Here is a 23,358-nt window from a genome sequence, read left to right as displayed (position 1 = left end):
TTACACAAATGTTCACTTTTCTTTTTTTCTTTTTTTTAATTTTCTTCTTTTCTTCAAATGTTAACTTTTCTATGTGTACTATCCATAAAAAGTGGCAACTGGTGCTTTCTGTGGAATGTAGTACCAATGGAGCTATTTACCCATAAGGCTGAATTCAGTTTCCAAAGGATCTAAAGAAAATAGTTTGGACTAGATTTCTTAGGATCAAAACCTGTTCATACTCCGCTTCAGTTATTCTTAGTCTGCCTGGTAGGCGAGAATAGCTGAATATCTTTCCTTTGCCAAGAGAGCAGCCACGGACAATTAGAGAGCTAGTTCTCTCTACCTTTGGAATAATATGACAGGAAATAGGAGTTAGTAAAATGTTTTCCCAAAGATCACCAAAGATTACAGACTGACTTAGTTGAGCACACCCGGCTGGTCATTTGCTGATTAGGTGCCAGGAACTAAGAATAATCTTTTCTTGAGCCTAACACCCTATAGCTCCTTCTTATAAGGAAGCCATAGATGCCTTAAATTTTCTAAATATCCTAATTTGTTATATCTAAAATTGTAAATCTCAATACATTTAGTGAGAAGGTATATATTTATGATTTTCTCAACATACAATGGGCTAGAATTTAATATTCAGCAAATCAGATATAAAAACTTATTTTGCCACCATTCATTAGTTAAGAATGTAAATGCGACTTCCCTCAAGTTGTAAAATGTTTTCACTTAACGTGGTGTCGTTAATTTTCAACAAATATTTACTGAATATCTCTCATGTAAAAGACAGTGTAAGAGAAGAAAGATGACCAGACACAGTGCTTGCCATAGAGTAATCTGTGCTATCATTGGGTTAAAAATTCTAAAAAGCATTAATATGTTAACAAAATAACCATGCTAATTTTATTTTTTTAAAACAGAATAATGATTTAATTAACAAAGTTCTAAAAAAGACAAAATGTCCACTATTATTTGGAAAAACAGGCTATTTAGCCCTAACTGGTTTGGCTCAGTGGATAGAGCGTCAACCTGTGGACTGAAAGGTCTCAGGTTCGATTCCAGTCATGGGCATGTACCTTGGTTGTGGGCACATCCCCAGTAGGGGGTGTGCAAGAGGAGGCTGATCAATGTTTCTCTCTCATTGATGTTTCTAACTCTCTGTCCCTCTCCCTTCCTCTCGTAAAAAATCAATAAAAGATATTTAAAAAAAAAAAGAAGAAGAAAAACAGGTTATTTAACAAAAATACTGAATGTAATCTACCAATGAGCAATTAACTTATCATGAAGACTATATTGCCTAAACAGTCTTCCTTACAATATGTAAGTCCTTTAGCAACTGTTTTTTTCCCAAATAATCTGTGAGGCTATCAATTGGCAGCTTACAGTTGGGAACTGGGGAAAAAACACACACTGGTTGGTATATACATGCAATCACTAAGGCACAAGATTGTGGGCCTTCTCAATATCTAGTCATTCAGTTGCTGACCCAAACTGACTCATATGAGACGGCACTCTTTCACTCCTCTAAAACACAGTGAAATCGTCAAGAAATCATAAACAAGATAAAACAAGATGGTGAATAACCCTCCCACCAGACAACTTGAGGTTAAATAATTTGGCAGTTATAGCATAAAAGACAAATGAACAATATTACATTTCTAAGTTAATGCTCCCACTCCCTTTTAATACACCTAATATTTTAAACCGAAATGTCCTACTCGTAATTTAACACTCTCAGTGTTTCTCCACCTCTGAACGTCAGCTCACTGTATTCCCTTAATCTCCAACACTGTCTTCCTCTTTGCCCAATTCTCCACCTAACCCATCCAATTTCCCTGATTACAAATTCTGAATATCCTTTAATGCTCAATTTCTCAGTCAATCAATGCAAATAGATAATAGTCAGTACTTTTCTCACTTGACCTCTGTGAGCATTAATAATTGTCTTAGCTGATATAACAAACCACTTTCCTACTTCTTGTCTCCCTTCGTGGTTTCCTTTTCTTCCATTGGTTACTAGCAAGTAACCAATGTTCTACTCTTTGTCTTCCTTCTCCTCATTCTATATTCTTTGTCCCAGGTTATGTCATACATGCCCACAGAAGAAACCAAATCTATATCTCTAGGTCAAATCTTTTATAGAGTTCCTGATTTATGGGATACCTGGATTAGACATAGGTAATTCAAATTCATAATCACTAAAAATGAATTCATTTTCTCTCCATTCCTTGCATTTCTCTCTTGAAAACAAACAACTCTACCTCTCCTCCTTGGATCTTAGTCTATTTTCCATATCGAAAACCTCAACTCTTCCCTCTCACTTTTCATGCAATTACCACATCCTAAAAATTCTGTATCCTAACGACCTCAATGCTATTATGTTGGCCCAGAGACATTTAATTTCTCACCTGGATTATAAAAATAAGTTCTATCTCTAACACCACAACCCCTTTTCCATTCCACTGTTACTGAAGTAATGTTTCTAAAATGGAAATATGAATACATTCTGCCCTCTGTACCTATAGAATAAATGTGAAACTCCTCTGTATGAGATGTAACACCTGTACTTTGGCCCTTATCTATTTCTCTAGCTTCATCTTCCTGGTCCCAATACTACAGGTATGCCTAATAATGTCCCCAACATATATTGCTGTTCTCTGCAACTCTGTCTATGCATATATTCCCTGGAACACAAACTTACTTTCAACCACATGGAAATTAGGTTTGGGTCTTCCAAGTACCTAATCATGTGTCACCTCCTCCTCTGAAGTCTTCCCTGATAGCCCTTCAAAAGCAGAGATGATCACTCTCACCTCTATAACCTCCTGGACTTTAACCATGTCATTTCTATCGCTGTATCTTCCAAACAAACACCAAAGCACAATTGCTTGTTATCATAGGTACTGATGTTTAGTGAATGAATTACTTAAATAACTTTTAAAAAAATTTCTCTCTGATAGAAGTATTTTCTACCTCACTCATATTCCAAAAGCATGTTATTTTGTATGCCTTAAACTAGGAAAAATTTCTAAACCATGTATTAAGAAATATATTAATAAATATTTTATTTCCCTCGCTACATCTCTATGGACTGAGACCCATCTGTTTTGTATATCTATCCAGTTATTAGCACATCTTGCATACTTCAAATTACATTAGAAAAAATTTAAAAAGAAAAAAGGGAAACATTCATATGCATACTTGTGTGAATAAACACTATTCTAAACTTGGGTACATAGCCAAATAGATAATTTAATGGACTATCATTGTGTATATAAAAGTTCAGTAAGACTTTGAAAACTTGAACTTTTAGTTTTAAGACTTAAAACTTGGAATTTCTGTAATAAGCAACTCTAGGAACTAAAAAGACTTAAAATATCAGTTATTGAATAACATCACTTGGCAAACACAGGATGCACACCAAATATAACTAAATATATACAGATAATCATGCCTGTTAACTAGACAGTGTTTATGGTTTAAAGATCACAAAGATGAAGCTGTCATATTATTTATGTCATATCCTTTCCTGAGCCTACTTCTACTATACCAGATTTCCTCCTGGGATCTTCTCACTTCTAATAAGCAACCGAGCCAGCCACAAATGAAGTTACTATTCCCAATTTCATCAGCAGCATCTGTTATTTCAACGGAAACTTTTGAAATACACACAATGCCACATGCAAATCCCCTGTGGGTTGAGCCACTTTATTCAACTTGCATTCTTCTCAAACTGCTCTTTATTTCTGTCTTGGTTTTCTCTAATTTATATATTTCCATTTAACACTGGTCACAAAACCATTTTAGTCATTAAAATTTTGTACTGGCAATAATTTAAATAAAGCAAATTTTAATAGAAGCATTTGCAAGTTAGGTATCAAATTGTTCACTTATTTTAAATCACATTAAATTTACCAGAAACAATTTATATTTTTAAATGTATGTAAACAATAAATGGGGATTTAGCTTTTCTTTTTTTAGAGGTAGAGGAGGAAGAAGAAAGAGGAAATAAACACAGGTGCTTGGCACAGGGTTATATAGAGCTCTTGCAAAGATATCAGTTCCATAAAGGCTTTTGTGTGTCACCAGACAAGACAGTCAGACACAGACACACACAGTTCTCTATCATCCTTTATTCCCTCTGCCCCAAGGATGTAGTCAGTAAACCACCTGACTAATGTTTATTTAGAAATAAGACTCTAAATATGTGTTTAGAAATAAAAGACTTCTCAAATGAAAATAAATAACAAGACTAGAAAGGAAAAAATTATGAACAAAAACAGTCAATTATGTTTATGGGAGTTGTTTTTCTTCTTTTCCTTTTCTTTTTTAGTCAGTTTTTTAATAAACAAAGAGATGTCACAAAACTTTTTGCATCCATCTGGAAGAATAGGTCTTGCTAAATATACAATATCAAAGGTGTTACTTAAAAACAGTTATTAGAAAAGGGAAAACAATACAAACACTTTTAGTTAATGGGTGAATTTATTTAATTTCAAAGTCAGAATGAGCTTTATGTTGGCAGATTTTTTACTTTAGAGGAAGGCCCAATACATATTTGCTTTATGTTAAAATTTTTGAATTAAGATACAATTCATATACCATAAAACTCACCCTTTTACCATGTATAATTCAATGTTAATCACTCCCCATTCTCCTTCTCTCCAGTCCTTGGGAATTGTTAATCTACTTTCTGTCTCTATGGATTTGCTTATTCTGGACATTTTGTATAAATGAAACAAACAATATGTAGCCCTCTGTGACTGGTTTCTTTCACTTAGCATAATGTGTCTAGTATATCATCTCTTTAATATGGGCAAATAATATTCTACTATGCTGATATACCACAATGAAATTTTATTTTATCTGTCCATTCATCATTTAGTGACTATTTGCATTGTTTCCACTTTTTGATTATTAGCAATAATGTTCCAATGAACACTTCCTTACAAATTTTTGTTTAGATGTATATTTTCACTTCTTAGGTGTATATCTAGAAGTGGATTTGCTGGGTGATATGGTAATTCTGTGTTTACTTTTTGTTGAACTGCCAAACTGTTTTCCAAAGTGGCTGCACCATGTTTTTTCTTCTTTTAAAGGTATCTACCTATGGTGCCTGGTCCCCACCTGCACCCCACCTCAAAAGGCAAAAAGTAAAATATACCATACAGACAACTTGAAATACTTGTAAGAGGACAACCACATATAAAACACATTTAAACTTTATAATCAAGACGTTACTTTAAAACATACATTACAGGTTTCTAGAGATGATTCAAAGGCTATATAAAAGTTGGTATCTACCTGCTGGTAAAAATACCAAACTGGAAGCTATATTCTATCAGTCACCCTTCTATTTAACACTTCTTTACCCCTTCCTGAATCTTTTATCTTTTTCTGTACCTATCATGAACTTTGTGTGTAAACGTATGTATTTTCTTCAATGTCTCTGTCTCTGTTCACTTCTCTTAGGGAAACAAGTCACTCCAAACACTTTGCTTTTATTATCATTTATTTTGGTCAATTTTTCTTCAAATCACTCTCCAGATCTTAAGACCAAATATGTCCAGGCTCACATTTATAGGATATATCACAAATGTCTATATTACAGCTACTGCAAACATAACATTCAAAGCAAAACTCATTTTTACAATCCCACTTGAAAGTGGCTCAAACACTGTCTTCCCTGTTGTTAGTTTTTTTTTTTTTATTTTAATTTTATTTATTTATTTTATTGAGGTATAATTGACATATAACATATATTAGTTTCAGACGTACAACATAATGATTAGATATATGTATACACTGTGAAATTATCACCAAAATAAGTCTAGTTAATATCCATCACCATACATAGGTATAAAAATTTTTGTGTGTGATGAGGACTTTTAAGATTTATTCTCATAGCAACATTCAAATATGCAATAAAGGGGAGGATCCAAGATGGCGGTGTAGGTAAACACCTAAACTGCTGCCTTGCACAACAATTTCAAAACTACAACTAAAAGACAAAACGTCTATCACCCACAACCACGGGAAAGCTGGCTGAGTGGAAGTTCTACAACTAGAAGGAAAGAGAAAAGAGCATTGAGACGTGTACAGCGCTGAAAAGCTGAGGTACGGAGGTGCGCGATCCGGGCTGGCGGCAGGCGTTGCTTTTTTCAACCCAAAGGGAGACAAGCCCCCAATTACTCTGAAATCCAGTTTCTGGGGAGACGCAGGGGACCCAAACTCCTACGGGGAGAAGCTGGACTGTCTGCCATTGGGTCGGAAAGTGAGGGTGGCTTGCTTGCAGAGCTGCGCGCAGGAATAATTGTTTACTGCGCTGGGGCACGGGACGCGGTCGGAGACGCAGAGCCAGCTAACTGGCAGCCATCGCTTTAGCATATGAATGGCCTGCCCTAGCGCAGCTTAACCTAGCAAACTTGCAGCCCGGGTCAGACAGCTCCAAAACCTCCAAACCCCAAGCAAAGAGGAGAAAACTGTAGTTCTCGCTATAGCTCCTGCTGGGTGGCCTCAGACAGTAGCTGACCTGTATCCCATTGGAGATCCAGAAGCCAGTGTACCTAGTGGTCAGTGTGAGACACCAGATTTCAACTCCTCACACCCATAAGTGACACATTCAAGAGGCAGACTCAGTGAGCACCAAAGCCCCATTGAAACAAGTCCTGCACCATAAGCGTGTCTCCAGCGCAGCAGTTCTTCCATTTATAGACACAGCGGGTCCTCACAGCCAATTGGACTGGAGGTCAATTCCTCCCAGTGTACCAACAGCAATCAAGGCTTAACTACACCAAGACTTTGCACTCAACCCACAAAGGGGTGTACCAAAGGCGTCCACCTCAGGTGATTGGGGAGGCTGAGCTACTGGCCCCTATAGGTCACCTACCACACAAAGCCACTCCATCAACACAGGGAAGCAGCCAAAATGCAGAGACAAAGAAACATGTCACGAATGAAAGAAATGGAGGAAAGCAAACTACTGGACGACATAGAGTTCAGAACCACATTGATAAGGTTACTCAAGAATCTTCTAAAAACCTCTGAGGAACTTAGTGAGACCTTTAAGGATCTTAATGAGAATGCCAAAAAAAATGGAAAAGGACCAGTCAGAAATTAAGCATACACTGTCTAAAATAAAGAATATATAGAAACTCAACTGTAGATCAACGTACCCCAAGAATCAAACCAAAGATCTGAAATATGAGGAAACAAAAAACACCCAACCAGAAAAACAAAAAGAAAAAAGAATCCAAAAATATGAAGATAGTGTAAGGAGCCTCTGGAACAACTTTAAGCATACCAACATCTGAATTTTTGGGGTGCCAGAAGAAGAGAGAGAGCAATATTGAAAACCTATTAGAAGAAATAATGACAGAAAACTTTCCCTACCTGGTGAAAGAAATAGACTTACAAGTTCAGGAAGCGCACAGAACCCCATACAAGAGGAATCCAAAGAGGACCACACCAAGACACATCATAATTAAAATGCCAAGGGCAAAAGACAAAGAGAGAATCTTGAAAGCAGCAAGAGAAAAACGGTTAGTTACCTGCAAGGGAGCACCCATACGACTGTCAGCTGATTTCTCGGCAGAAACTATGCAGGCCAGAAGGGAGTGGCAAGAAATATTCAAAGTGATGAACAGCAAGAACCTACAAGCAAGATTACTCTACCCAGCAAAGCTATCATTCAGAGTTGAAGGTCAGATAAAGAGCTTCACAGACAAGAAAAAGCTAATGGAGTTCATCACCACCAAACCAGGATTACATGAAATGCTGAAGGGTATTCTTTAAGAAGAGGAAGAAGAAGAAAAAGGTAAAGATAAAAATTTGAACAACAAAATGACATCAAATACATACCTACCAACAAGTGAATCTAAAAATCAAGTGAGTAAAAAATCTGAAGAACAGAATGGACTGGTGAATATAATAGAATCAGGGACATAGAAAGGGAGTGGACTGACAATTCTCAGGGGGAAGGGGGTGTGAGGGGTGCGGGAAGAGATTGGACAAAAATCTTACACCTATGGATGAAGACAGTGGCGGGGGGTAAGGGCATGGGGTGGGGTGGGGAATCAGGTGGAGGGGAGCTATGGGGGGAAAAAAAAAGAGGAACACCTGTAATAATCTGAACAATAAAGATTTATTTAAAAAAAAAGAACACAGAAAAAAAAATGCAATACAGTATTATTAACTACTAGAGGCCCAGTGCATGGTGGCGGGGGGGGGGGGGTCCCTCAGCCCAGCCTGCCCCCTCTCACAGTCTGGGAGCCCTCAGGGGCAGGAGGCAACCTGGCGATCAGGGGAAGGCGATGCCCCCATCACACCTCTGCTGCTGCCACTGCCAGCAGCGCAAGCCTCGGCAGGCCCTGGTTACCTGAGCCTTGGGCAGCCCTGGGCAGCTGGGCAGCCGCCATCCAAGGCTTGCCTGAGCCTCGGGCTGGCCCTCGGCAGCTGGGCAGCTGCCATCCGAGACTTGCCTGTGCCTTGGGCCGGCCCTGGGCGGCTGGGGGGCTGAGAGGAATGGGGGACTCTGGAGGCAGGTGCCCTGGTGGGGCTGAGGGGACTGGGCACCACCATCTTGTGGCTGTGGGCCATCTTTGAGGGCATGGCAGTCAATTAGCATATTCCCTCCTTATTGGCTGTGGGCACTGCCATCTTTGAGGGTGTGGCAGCCAATTAGCATATTCCCTCTTTATTGTCTGTGGGCACCACCATCTTTGAGGGTGGGATAGTCAATTAGCATATTCCCTCCTTATTGGCTGTGGGCGCCACCATCTTTGAGGGCGGGGCAATCAATTAGCATATCCCCTATTTATTGGCTGTGGGCGCCGCCATCTTTGCAATGGCACGAGGGTCAATTAGCATATTCCCTCTTTATTAGATAGGATAGTTACTATGCTACGTATTACATCCTCATGGTTAATTATTTTATTTTTATAAGTGGAAGTTAGTACATTTTGACCCACTTTACTCATTTCACCTACCCACCAATCTGCCTCTGAAAACCATGAATCTGTTCTCTGTATCTATGAGCTTGATTTTTATTGTTTTTATATTTTACATGCAAGTGAAATCATATGGTATGTGTCTTTCTCTGATTTATTTTACTTAGCATAATGCCCTCGAGGTTCATCCATGTTGTTATAAATGGTAAGATTTCATTCTTTTTTATGACCTAATACAGGGGTCCTCAAACTACGGCCTGTGGGCCACATGCGGCCCGCCGAGGACATTTATCCAGTCCGCCGGGTGCTGCTGCCTGTCCTGCTTAGCAGCCGACTTGTCCCGGGCTTGCAGTGCGCATAAGAATTTGTTCATAGTTTTTTTTTAAACTATAGTCTGGCCCTCCAACGGTCTGAGGGACAGTGAACTGGCCCCCTGTTTAAAAAGTTTGAGGACCCCTGACCTAATACTATGGGGTATGGCAAAAGTAGGTTTATAGTTGTGAGTATGCAAAACAGTTTATTCTTTTTTAAAAAAATATGTCTTTGTTGATTTTTTTTTTTTGGCATGGTGAAACTTTATTAAGATAGTCTACATATATAGTCAAATCTCATGAAGACACTGTATTATGCTAAGTGAAATAAGCCAGTCAGAGAAAGATAAATATCACATGATCTCACTCTTTTATGGAAAATAATGAACAACATAAACTGATGAACAAAAACAGATCCAGAGACAGAGAAGAATCTTTTAGACCGTCAAACCTCAGAGGGAAGGCAGGGGAGGGTGGGGGTAAGGGAGAGAGATCAACCAAAGGACTTGTATGCATGCAAATAAGCCTAACCAATGGACATAGACAACAGGGTGGAGTGGGCATGCATGGGGGGTTTGGGGGACAATGGGGAGATAAGGACACATATGTAATACCTTAATCAATAATAATAAAAAAATCAAAGCATTGTAGTAATAGCATTCTTGAGTATTATTCTTGAATTTTCCTAAGAACAAAATAATGGTGTTTTTAAGAGAAAATACAATGTTTTCCTTGTTATTAGTTATTAATGGCTCAGACTGTGTATTTACTTTTACTTAATCAAATGCTTCACTCCCTTTATCTAACCAGGCCAGGTCTTACAATTACACAGTATATTCCTTTGAAATGTCTTTCCAAGCCAATACTTTGGTTTCCTTCTAGTCACCACCATTTGATCATCACCCTGGACCTAGAATTGTTGCAGTGTCCCTGTGCCTTCAACTTCATTTGATACATATACAGACTAGATTTTCTCTTTAAATTCATAATTTTATATTTTATCAAAGTAATAATGCACATGGTTTTAAAAACTCTTAAATAATACTAAAAATGTGTATAAGAAATAAACAGCAGTTATTTCCTTCCTACTCCAGCTCCCAGTTTCTAGAGGCAAACACTTTCAACACTTTAGCTATTTCTTCAGCTATTTTGGTATTTATCTGCATACATCTAAATAATGTTCATTCTGCTATTTAAACATTAATAATTTCCTAATAAAAGTTAACTGGATTTAGTTTTCTTATAATATCCTATCTGAATTCCTTCTCCTTCCACCCCCCCCCCTCAGGTTAATATTCAATTTATGACTATGTAGTATACATGGTTTCCCTTCTTACACAACTTTTTAATTTTCCTGTATTTAATACCAATCTAGTTGTTTCATTTACTTGGCCTGAAAAGTCTACCTACTACCATGCCAGCCACTAGCACCTCATCTCTCTAAAAGGCTAAGTTTTAGTCATCTTCATATCTCCAGTATTAGGGCAGTGCTTATTCATTATACATGCATTATACTAGGAAAAATAGTTATCAGTAATCATTTGGGTCTAGTGGATCCTTTTAATAATCTAAGTCATTTCACAAATAAATTATAGAGGAATAAGAGATAATACTTATCTCAGATTTCAAATACATTGCTCCTTTGCTCCACAGTTCCAAATCTTTTCACTTTTAGATTTATAAACACCAATTAGAATGATGAGTCCATTAATTTTTTCACTTCTATATCATCTATTTCCTCCTAATCACCCCTGCATAAACATCTGCCTTCAGCATTTGTCTACTGGAAACAAACTATGTCAAGTAAAGTCTGGTACACAAATAACATAAAATATGAAAGAATATAGTCACACTTCCTTTTATCAAGCAGGATGGTCCAGATTCTTATAATAAAATACGCACTAAAGAATTTCCTGTTGAATGACTAACCAGATGAGAATAGCTTATTTTCTTTTTGTAGTTAAAAATACATTGGTCACTCATTAATGCCTGAGTTTGAGAAAATTCATCTATGATATCCTCTGAAAAATCACAGTCTGAGATTTTGCCTAAAAGATTAGGTTCATCACATCATTAAAATCTAGGTACTACTATCTGTCTTTTGCATTCATGTTCTGATTAATAATTAGAAAATGGCTTCCTCTATCAATTTTCTTCTATTTGCTATTTTGGGCAGAAAATGTAAAATTTCGAATTCTCAACTTTGTTTAATGAAAGCTAAAAAAAAGATGGTGCCTCCAGACTTCTTTTATACATTCTTGAAAGACAATGCAATATTTTGGTTAAAAAATAAGAATACTAAAGAACGATGCAATAGTGATGAGTTATTTCACTATTACATCCTCCTCCTAGGCAATTCCATCATTCCTCTATTTTCTTATTAGTTTAGTTCTTTTTTTAGGAATAATTGGTGAGAAATTATAAAATTATTCTTACAATGATGAAACAGTAAAATATTTCAAAATATGGCAAAAATAAGGTCACTAGGATCCCATGATGTATCTGAGATTTATAAAATGATTTAATGGACCCATACAGTAATTCTGAGCTAGAATGAATATTATTCTACTAAGAAAAGTATATTTTTTCTCTGGTCTTTTGGAGACCTCTAAAAAAGAATAAAAGCCATGAAATATAAATTCTTAGAAATAGTTAAAAATGCTTACAAAAGAAACTCAAGCTAAAATTGGGTCTAATGAACCGGATAGTATACCAAGGGTTAAACTAAACGTAATTACTCTCAACTCTTACCATTCATTCAGTCAACAAATATGTACTGAGCTACTGCCATATCAGTGAACAAAATAGAAAGTGCTATCCTTGTAGAATTTATATTCTAGTGGGAGAAAGAGATAACAAACATAATAAGTAAATGATGTGTGTTAGATAGTGATACTTTGAATAAAGAAAAAATAGAGCAGGGATGTAAATTGGGAATGTTGGATATGAGTTACAATTTTACATAGGATGGACAAAGTAGACCTCATTGACATTTAAGCAAAAACTTAAAGGAGATCAGGGAATTAGACAAGCACTTCTGGGGTAGGAGTAGGAACAACTAAAGCAAAGTGTTTAAGGCAGGAATATTCCTGGTGTATTTGATGACTAGCAGGGGGACCAGTATGGTAAGAACAGAGTGAATGAGGGGGAGGTGAAGTATAAGAAGTTCAGGGGTACCAGTCTGTGAAGGTTGCTGAAGAACATTATAATAATTCTGACTGAAATGGAAAGTCAATGAAGGGTTTTGAGCAGATGGGTGATATGATGACTGACGATATAAAGAATCACACTGTTGAGAATAAAAAATGGAGGGCAGCCTTCCCCCAGCTGCCGGTAAGGTGCTTGGTTCTTCTGAGGAAGCTAAGGCCGCGTTGGGGTGAGGCCCTCATTTCATCCGGCGACTAGCACCGCTCCCGGCAGCGCTCGCCCAGCACTCACCCTCACCATGGCCTCAGTCTCAGAGCTTGCCTGCATCTACTCGGCCCTTATCCTGCACAACAATGAAGTGACTGTGATGGAGGATAAGATCAATGCCCTCATTAAAGCAGCTGGTGTAAATGTTGAACCTTTCTGGCCAGGCTTGTTTGCAAAGGCTCTGGCCAATGTCAACATTGGGAGTCTCATCTGCAATGTAGGGGCTGGTGGACCTGCCCCTGCAGCTAGTGCAGCACCAGCAGGAGGTCCTGCCCCCTCCACCACTGCTGCCCCAGCTGAGGAGAAGAAAGTGGAAGCAAAGAAAGAAGAATCTGAGGAGTCTGATGATGACATGGGCTTTGGTCTTTTTGACTAAATTGGCTCTTTTGTAACACAGTCAATAAAAGCTGACCTCTATTGCTGGGGAAAAAAAAAAATGGAGGGCAGGAGCAAGTACAGAAGCACGGAGGCCAGTAGGGGATAACTGCAATAATTCAGTCAACAAACAATGGTACCTCTGTCCAGGATAGAAGCAGCAGATGTGTTGAGATGTGGAGAAGTTCTGAATGTATCCTAAAGGTAGATCCAACAAGATTTCCTGATGAATTGGATACGAATGTAAGAGAGAAAAGAGTAAAGGATGACTCCTAGGTTTATGCAACTAGAAGCTATAGATGAACGTATTTTGGGGGAAAGATCAATTTAGTTTTGGATAATAGATTTGTGACATCTTAGTAGACATCCAAATGAAGATGATGAGTAGGCTATTGGATATACTAGTCTTAAGTTTAGAAGACAGATTTGAACTAAAAATATAAAGAAGAGGTGTTATCAATTAAGGGAAATGCCACCCATATATCAGGGTAAGATAAAAGCTGCGAACTGACTCTTGGATTTATTAGCAAAGTCACTGGTGATCCCGATAAGAGAAGTTTGGATGAAGTGGTAAGGCAAACACTTGACTGAACTGAAGAGAAGTGGAGGACAGAATCTGGAGGCAGTAAATATAGACAAGTTTGAGTAGTCTAACCACAAAATACTTATCATCTATACTTTGGCATCCAATACCTTAAAACTTCTAATATGGCACCAGATAACTCAGTATATGGGGGAGAATTTGGATATTATAGGGAAACTAGAAGCCTGGTGCACGAAATTTATGCACTGGGGTGGGGGGGTCCCTCAGCCCGGCCTGCACCCTCTTGCAGTCCGGGACCCCTCGGGGGATGTCCGCCTGTCGTAAGCCAGCAGTCAGACATCCCTCTCGCAGTCCAGGGCTCTTGCAGTCCAGGACCCCTCACTCCTTACCACCCACCTGCAGTAGAGGCGGGAGAGGCTCCCGCTACTGCTGCTGCGCTCGCCAGCTGTGAACCCAGCATCTGGCTGAGCAGCACTAACCACCAGGGGGCAGCTCCTGCATTGAGCGTTTGCCCCCTGGTGGTCAGTACGCGTTATAGCGACTGGTCGTTCTGCAGATCATTCTGCTGTTCAGTCGATTTGCATATTAGGGTTTTATTGTATAGGATTAGGCCCCATAAACTAATCAGTTTTTGATTGAGCTCCAGAAAGATTACTGACAAAATTGTCTTTAATTCCAAAATACAAAAATTTACCAATGTAGCCATTACTCAAAGTTGAGATTACCAGAGAATAAGCAAGAAGTTATGAGGGATTAGAAATTATTACATAAAAAATTGTGTTCAAAGGAAAACAACAATTTAAAAACCCAGCCTAGTTGATGGTATATTTTTGTACAAATGTTCACCTTAATTTTTGAGGAAATTAACTTAAGTGTGTAATATTTTCAGACAGAGAATATGAATACAAAGACTGTTCCTTTTTAAATCCCCACTAACAGACTCTTCCAGAAGAAGAAAATCAAGACTGGTTTTAAAGAATATAGAATGTAAGAAGAGGTCATATATATATAAAGAGCTTCTTCTATGCTAAGTTCTATATCAAGCATTTTACCTGCTTTTCTAATTTAACCCTCACAATAATGCCATAGAGGCAAACATTATCACTTTTATTTTGATGGGAAAAGGTGTGTTCTATATGAATTCTAAAGTATTTTGCTTAATGCCACAAAGCTTTAAGTGGCAGGCTGGAGGCACACTTCCAAACCATCCTCTTAAATCAATATGCTAAATTACCTTTCTAAATTATTTTTAGCAGTAGTCTTCTGGCTTTGTCGAATAAAAATATTACTTTTCATCTCTACAATATTATCATTTTATCATGTAGCACATGGCAATTACTAATGTGAAAAAATCTTGTTGAATTTCAAACTATACTTTCCCACTTTTAATATAAGAGTCTTTTAGAATCATGAACCTTCGTTTTATTAAAACAATGTTTCAACTTTCTAGCTGTGGTTAACTCTAGTCAATAAAGGGGCAGGAACCATTTCCATGCTACTCTCCAATGTATATCACCTTGCATGGTGTTTGGCACATAGTAGATGCTCAATAAATATTATTTAATGAATGGATTTGGAAAAACCAAATGATTTCCTAAAAGCTATGTCAATTGTTTTTATTGATCTTTAAAAATCAATTGCATCTATCCATGGCACTAGTTAGCTCTTCTGTTTACCTAAGTAACAACTAAAGAGTATTTAATTTAGTCATAGCTTGCTCAACTAGCAGGGTAACTACAATTTTTTTTAAAAATAACATCGAAAAGAACAATGTAACCTTTTATAGGCCATATGGAATATTTGGACAGATCCACTCCCCTAAATCCTGCTCTTAATTTTCAATGCTACAACCTATTTACAATAGGATCAATATTGAAAAATAAGAGAGGAAGGAGAAAAGAAAAGAAACACAAAAGAATGAGTGACAAGAAACAGGAAATAATAGAAGAAAAAGAGAAAGAGGGAAATAACTTTTTCAGCTTTATTGAGGTATGATCTATATATATAAAAGCCTAAGTGACCGTTATGACCAAACAACCAGTTGACCAGTCACTATGATGCGGACTGACCACCAGGGGGCAGACACTCAATATAGGAGCTGCCCCTTGGTGGTCAGTGTGCTCCCACAACCAACCTCCCGTGGCCCTCCCCCTTGCCAATCAACCTCCCGGGGTCCCTCCCACCGGCTGAATGGCCCCCTTATAGGCCTCGATCACTGGCCAGGCCGAGGGACCCCACCCGTGCACGAATTTGTGCACCGAGCCATAAATTATTTTTTTTAATCCTCACCTAAGGATATGTTTTTATTGTGTGTTTTTTTTTAGAGAGAGGAAGGGGCGGAGAGAGAGAAAGAGAAAGAGAGAAAGAGAAACACGGATCAGTTACCTCCCGTACGTGCACCAACTGGAGATCAAACCCAGCCTAGTTATGTGCACTGACCAGTAATTAAATCCACACCTTTTTTCGTGTAGGGGATGATGCTCTAACTAACAGTCACCTGGCCAGGGCAAGAGAGAAATGATTTTTAAAATACCATCCCAGATAAAAAAGAGGCAGTAAACACCAGATATAAATTGAGACCTAGGTTCTTCTAAAATATACTGAATAATTTTGTACTAATATAATCTCTTTGAACTTCAACTTCTCATTTGTAAGCATGAATCTAGCCCCTCCATGATCTCTAAGATAAATTCCTATTTTTTACCTCAGGAGCCAACTCAAATGGTTCTTGGGTTTTAAAAATCTCCAGACAGCCCAGCCAGCATGGCTCAGTGGTTGAGCATCAACCTATGAACCAGGAGGTCATGGTTTGATTCCTGATCAGGGCATATGCCTGGGTTGTGGGCTCAATCCCCATGTGGGGTGTGCAGGAGGCAGCCAATCAATGATTCTCTCTCATCATTGATGTTTCTATCTCTCTCTCCCTCTCCCTTCCTCTCTGGAATCAATAAAAATCTATTTTAAAAAATAAAAATAAAAATCCCCAGACAGAGATCAATCACTCTGTATTATTTTCTTTATCAATTCTAATGTCTTAGAAAATCTCTCTAAGTTCCTGGCCACACTACAGAGGATACACATAGGAAAATTTTGATAACAAAAGCTTCAAATAACCATGGTTAAAAAAAAAAATCCTAATCTTTTGAACAGTAATATGAATTATTAACATATGTGAAATATTTGTTAGAAATGTAAACAGTTCATGCCCCCTGGGAATATACACTAACCCCCACCTCAGAAAACGACTGTTTATAATCTCTATGCAGTACTCACTATTGAGGCCTACGAGGCAGGGTTAAATAAAGCTGGATTTTCAACAAGGCTCACAAGTCCTGAGGTTAAATACAAATGAATTAAGGATGTTTAATCCAACTCAAGATACCATCTTTTCATATTTAAAGCAGCTTCCCTTAAACAGGAAAAATACAAAATACATGAGCTGCCCTGACAGTAAAGCTCCTGCAGAGGTAATATAAAGGCCCATCTTTTTAACCATTTAAACTCCTACTGTGTTTACTCTCATTTCCAATACATATAATATATCCTGCAAGAACCAGAATATTTTATGGAGCAAAAAAGCTGTATAAAAACAAAAAATTTAACAAATTAAAAAATTTAACAAGCATATTGATTAAATATAATTAGGACTAGCTACATAAAATGAGAAAAAGGTATAGGTTTTTCGGGTATGTGTGTAAACACACATAAATCTGTATACACATAGAGAAATAAAACAGTTAAACAGTTTCTACCTGTTTTTGTGTACTCCCTTTCAGATATTGTTCCCCTAGAGTCTTGGCCTCTGTTGCTGTCTAACTTGAATTCACAAAACTCAATGGCTCGTGGTTTTCAAAGCTTAGGGCTACGTTTGCAGAACAAAGTCGCTTTCTCTGTCTCTCTCTCTTTTTGGTGGGTACAAGTATGGGGACCACAGGAACAGTTAAATTCATGGCATGGCTGGTCTACCACACAGTCGGGGGAATTCTTTAAATAGAGCCTGTCACTCTCTTGGCCCATCAATGGGATTTCCTTCTCAAACTGCTGATTCGTTCAGGTACACAACAGAGGAAATTTCAGTTAACCTTTGTTTCACCCCAGGGAAAAATCTGTCTGAAAGTATAAAATGAATAGATTAAAAAAAAAAAAAAAAAGCAGCTCAGCCACAGGGCCATTCTCCCAGTATTCACTGCAGCTTAAGTTAAACAGTAAAAAGGGACAGTGGAATGTTTCATTCCTGATGGAAAATTCAAGCACAATATAGAACTTTGGAATCTAGTAGGTCACAGTGTATTTCGACAACTAAACCAAACCAACTGTCCTTTCTTTTTAAAAATCCCCCTTCTGATAATTTTGTAAGAGTCAGAATTGTTTTTGTCTAACACAGTGGTTCTCAATCTTTCTAATGCTGCGACCCTTTAATACAGTTCCTCATGTTGTGGTGACCCCCAACCATAAAATTATTTTCGTTGCTACTTCGTAACTGTAATTTTGCTACTGTTATGAAACGTAATGTAAATATCTGTGTTTTCCCATGCGACCCTGCTAGTGGTTCTCAACCTATGGGTTGCGACCCACATAGGTTGAGAACCACTGCTGTAGAGCCTAAGACCATCGGAAAACACAGATATTTACATTACAATTCATTAACAGTAGCAAAATTACAGTTATGAAGTAGCAACGAAAATAATTTTATGGTTGGGGGTCACCACAACATGAGGAACTGTATTAAAGGGTCGCGGCATTAGAAAGGTTGAAAACCACTGGTCTAACATCACCATTACTACTACAGCCTGACTGAGGTATCTATAACAAAATTGGATCCTCAAATCTTGTTTAAAAATAGTAAAACAAATATTTTTTAAAAAGCAAAATATTAAATGAAAGTAGTAATGGGGTGAGGGGAAAAGAGGATAGAATAAATCAAATGCCTTTAATTTCTCCCTGTTATTCATCTTAAATATAAAAATTCATGTGGGGAGAGACAAAAGAAGGAGCTCACTTTCCATTATAGAGTTCTCTGTTTTCAAACAAGGGGACTATTTGGAGAGGCTACAGTTGGATCTGGACATGTGATGTCTTGGTACGAGGAGTAAAAATAAGAAAAACAATTTAAAATTTATTTCCCTTAAAATTAGGGAAATTTAGAATATATGTAAAATTTAGAATATATGTATATATAATCTAAATTTCCCTAATTTCATATATTTAAAGAAAGATGATTATAAATTTTAGGATATGGTAGATAAAAGTTTGGCTACCTTTTCTTTACTTCCCCCAAATGATTTCTGCATCCTAGGGAACAGAAAAAGCACTGTGCCATCAGTACTTTATATATATGTTATTATATTACAAGTCCTATATATTGACTGCAAGCAGTTAGGACAGCTCTTACAATCAACAGCAAGATGCATTTTGCCACCCTAGCTGGTGTGGCTCAGTGGATAGAGCATCAGCCTGTGGACTGAAGGGTCCCAGGTTTGATTCTGGTCAAGGGCACATGCCTGGGTTGCGGGCTTGATTCCCATTAGGGGACCTGCAGGAGGCAGCCAATCAATGATTCTCTCTCATCATTGATGTTTCTATCTCTCTTTCCCTCTCCCTTCCTCTCAGAAATCAATAAAGATATATTAAAGGAAGAAAGAAAGAAAGAGAGAGAGAAAGAAAGAAAGAAAGAAAGAAAGAAAGAAAGAAAGAAAGAAAGAAAGAGAGAAAGAGAGAAAGAGAGAAAGAGAGAGAGAGAAAGAAAGAAAGAAAGAAAGAAAGAAAGAAAGAAAGAAAGAAAGAAAGGAAGAAAGAAAGAAAGAAAGAAATGGGTTTCCCATTACTCTTTAAAAAAAAAAGGAAAGAAAGAAAGATGCATTTTTCCTCTGGGACCAATGTCATTTTCATAAAAGAAAAAAATTATTCAAAGCCCTCTTTCTTAAAATTTTCTTACCAAGCTTTTAAAAACTTTTTTTGTGGTATAGTACATATCCTATATAATAAAAGCCTAATATGCAAATCGACTGAACTGGCGGAACGACCGGTCGGCTGGGGGGGGGGGGGGCGGGGGCGGGGTGTGGGGCTGGCAAGTGGTGGCACCAGGCCAGCCAAGGAGGGTGCCAGTGGGCAGAGGGAGGGGACGGCAATCGGAGGGCGGTGGTGACTGCTGGTCGCCTCCCGCAGAGGGAGGCCACCGGCGCGTTCCCTCTATCGGCCAGCCGGTGGGGTGATGGGGGGTAGGGCCAGAGCTGCCCCCTGGTGATCAGTGTGCAGGCTGGGCTGAGGGGAACCCCCCCACCGAGTGCATGCTTCTAGTAATATATTTACCACTAGAGGCCCGGTGCACGAAATTCGTGCACAGGGGTGTGTGTCCCTCAGCCCAGCCTGCACCCTCTCCAATCTGGGACCCCTCGAGGAATGTCCGACTGCCCGTTTAGGCCCATTGGGATTGGGCCTAAACGGGCAGTCGGACATCCCTCTCACAATCCAGGATTGCTGGCTCCCAACTGCTCGCCTGCCTGCCTTCCTGATTGCCCCTAACCACTTCTGCCTGCCAGCCTGATCACCCCCTAACCACTCCCCTGCCAGCCTGATTGATGCCTAACTGCTCCCCTGCCAGCCTGTTTTCCCCTAACTGCCCTCCCCTGCAGGCCTGGTCCCCCCAACTGCCCTCCCCTGCAGGCTTGGTCCCCCCAACTGCCCTCCCCTGCAGGGCTGGTCACCCCTAACTGCCTTCCCCTGCAGGCCTGGTCCCTCCCAACTGCCCTCCCCTGCTGGCCATCTTGTGGCAGCCATCTTGTGTCCACATGGGGGCAGGATCTTTGACCATATGGGGGCAGCCATGTTGTGTGTTGAAGTGATGGTCAATCTGCATATTACTCTTTTATTAGATAGGATAGAGGCCTGGTGCACGGGTGGGGGCCAGCTGGTTTGCCCTGAAGGGTGTCCAGGATCAGGGTGGGGGTTCCCTTGCGGGGTGGGGCGGCCTGGGCAAGGGGCCTGTGGTGGTTTTCAGGCTGGCCACGCCCCCTGGCGACCCAAGCGGAGGCCCTGGTATCTGGGGTTTATTTATCTTCTACAATTGAAACTTTGTAGCCTGGAGCGGAGCCAAGCCTTCTGCTTGCTCTGTGGCGGCAGCCATTTCTATGAAACTTTGTAGCCTTAAGCGAGGCCTGGGCTGGCCAGGGTGTGTGGAAAGCTTGGCTTCCTCCATTGCCGGGGAAACCCAAGCCTCCCTCCTGCTCTCTGTGGCCGTAGCCATCTTGGTTGGGTTTATTTGCATATTTGCTCCTGATTGGCTGGTGGGCGTGGCTTGTGGGTATAGCAGAGTGATGGTTAATTTGCATATTACTCTTTTATTAGATAGGATTATAACCATTCTTAACAGTTCAGTGGCATCCTATCTAATAAAAGGATAATGTGCAAATTAACCATCACTCTGTCACAAAGATGGTGGCGCCCATAGCTGCTGGGGCGCTGGATGCTGGCAGCGTCGCCCCGGCAACGAGCCCCAGTGTCCCGCGTGCCCTGGCCTGTGGAGCAAGGGCAGGCGGGCCTCTGGCCAGAGGCCAGCCGGGGTGTGGGACACTGGCGTTGTTGCAGGCCGGGCTGAGGGACTCCCCCCTCGCCCCGGTGCACAAATTTCGCACACCAGACCTCTAGTTAATTCATATTGTTGTGTAACCATAACCATTATCCATCTCCAGAACTTTTTCCATCTTGCAAAACTGAAACTCTATACCTATTAAACAATATTTTACCAACTTTTGATGCAGAACTTGGAAAGTATGTTCTTGTTCTGACAAGGTCTCAATGTCCTGACAGTGCAGCTGATGCTGGCAATATCACATTTTATTATAAAGACACTAGAAATGAGATGCTTATTACACAGCTTGCTCAAAAGGCTTAAGACAGAGAAGAAATGTTTGAACGTGGAAGTTGGAACCCTGTGACAGTAAGAACCATATACCAGAGTAGGGACAAAGTGCATGCCATTATTAAAAAGCAAGTTTTTAAATGCAGAATATTGACCCATATTTGCATATTTTAATAACCAATGGAGTTCATAATTCAGCTCTTTTGTGACAAAGTTCTCTGGACATCCTTACCCTAAGAAATGGAACCTGTCAGGTAAGTAGGTTGGTTACTGGGACCTGAGGATATTATATTATTAAATATATACATGCTGAAGTTAGTGTGTATATTCAAGCTTGGTTATTTCCTTCTCTTGGCAAATTCTAGTCCTCAAAAATCATTTCCACACTGAAAAACCCCATATTGAAAAATCCCATACCAAAGAGTGGAAAAAGAAGAATGGCTTTCAAAATGAGACTCATTAAGTCCAATTATAAGTGGTAAAAGATGTATTTAAAGACCTGAGGAATATTTTCCAAAAATCTGTTTTCTGTACAAGCTTGACTCTATACACAAAATAGAGATAGCCCCTTCATCCCCCTTATATTTAACTGATTCTAGGTACTGTCATCTACAGAAACAAAAATATAAGTCTGCTCTGTTTCTTGTTTTTAGGACAGGTTGTCTAATGGGCATTCCTGTAAAATGAACCCATCAAAATACTGAAAACAGAAAACATGGAAAAATTCTTATAAGAAACAGCAACATAAAAAAATAAATATGGGTTAAAAAGGTCATGGGTTGGATTCCTGGTCAGGGCACATACCCAGGTTGCGGGTTTGATCCCTGGGAGGTGGGGTGGGGTGGGGAAGGGGATGGTACGGGAGGAAACTGATTGATGTTTCTCTCTCACATCGATGCTTCTCTCTCCCCCTTTCTCTCAAAAATCAGTAAAAACATATCCTCTGGTAAGGATTAAAAAAGAAAAAAAAAGGTGGCACAGGCTAAGGTGTAGGTCATGTCAAAGGAGCAACAGTATCACAGTCTTGAAGAATTATAGTAGTACTCTCCTTATCTGAAGGGGATATGTTCCAAGATCCCCGGTGGATGCCTTAAATTGTGGGTAGTATCAAATCCTATATATACTATGTTTTTTCCTATATGAACATACCTATGATAAAGTTTAATTTATAAATTAGGTATAATAAGAGATTAATAACAACAACTAATAATAAAATATAACAATTATAACATGCTGGAATAAAAGTTATCTGCGGTTATTTTTAAAAAATTATTTATTGATCGATTTTTAGAGTGAGAGAGAGTGAGAGAGAAAGAGAGGGGCAGGAAAAGAGGGGGGAGGGGGAGAGCGAGAGCGAGAGCGAGAGAGAGAGAGACAGACATCGACTTGTTGTTCCACTTATTTATGCATTCTTTGGTTGATTGTGTATGTGTCCTGACTGGGGATTTAGCCCGCGATCTTGGTATATTGGGAGGAAGCTCCAAACAACTAAACTACCCGACCAGGGCTGGTTTCTCTCTCTGATAACCAGAGACAACTACTGCATGATTAATGGGCAGGCCGCATATACAATGTAGATACAATGGACAAAGGGATGATTCATGTCCTAGGTGGGACAAAGTGGGATAGCATAAGATTTCATCTCACTATTCAGAATGATGTGCAATTTAAAATTGTTTATTTCTGGAATTTTCCAGTTACTATTTTCAGACCCTGGATAATCATAGGTAACTGAAACTGCAGAAAGCAAAACCATGGACAAGGGGTGGTGGGGTGGTGATTACTGTACTACTCCTTGTCTCAAAGTCTACTTATGTTATGATCACTCTGGTTTTCACATGCTTACTCTTAGCGTGTTATATTTTTTCCAACCTTTTATTGACAAAATTTTTCTCATCTTTGGTTTTCATCAATTTGACT

At 39.2% G+C, this 23,358-nt stretch overlaps 2 protein-coding genes across 3 annotated transcripts in view; one reads left to right on the top strand and one right to left on the bottom strand.

Moving 5' to 3' along the window:
- Nucleotides 1-23,358, bottom strand: part of ZCCHC7 (zinc finger CCHC-type containing 7) — a 216,472-nt gene that overhangs the window by 47,358 nt on the left and 145,756 nt on the right. The gene's annotated exons all lie outside the window — the stretch shown is intronic.
- LOC308247812 (large ribosomal subunit protein P1-like) lies at nt 12,570-13,049 on the top strand. Its single transcript, XM_080667496.1, has one exon. The coding sequence runs from the start codon at nt 12,693-12,695 to the stop codon at nt 13,035-13,037; it is 345 nt and encodes a 114-aa protein (XP_080523622.1). The 5' UTR covers nt 12,570-12,692; the 3' UTR covers nt 13,038-13,049.

This window comes from Plecotus auritus (genome assembly GCF_963455305.1).
Source record: "Plecotus auritus genome assembly, chromosome: 5".
Lineage (NCBI taxonomy): Eukaryota > Metazoa > Chordata > Mammalia > Chiroptera > Vespertilionidae > Plecotus > Plecotus auritus.
The sequence above is the reverse complement of the archived record's forward strand: the minus strand, read 5'-3'. Positions and strand labels throughout refer to the sequence as shown.

Bases quoted from the DNA above. Each gene is read 5' to 3' on its own strand.
- LOC308247812 (XM_080667496.1), top strand. From the start codon at position 12,693: ATGGCCTCAGTCTCAGAGCTTGCCTGCATCTACTCGGCCCTTATCCTG.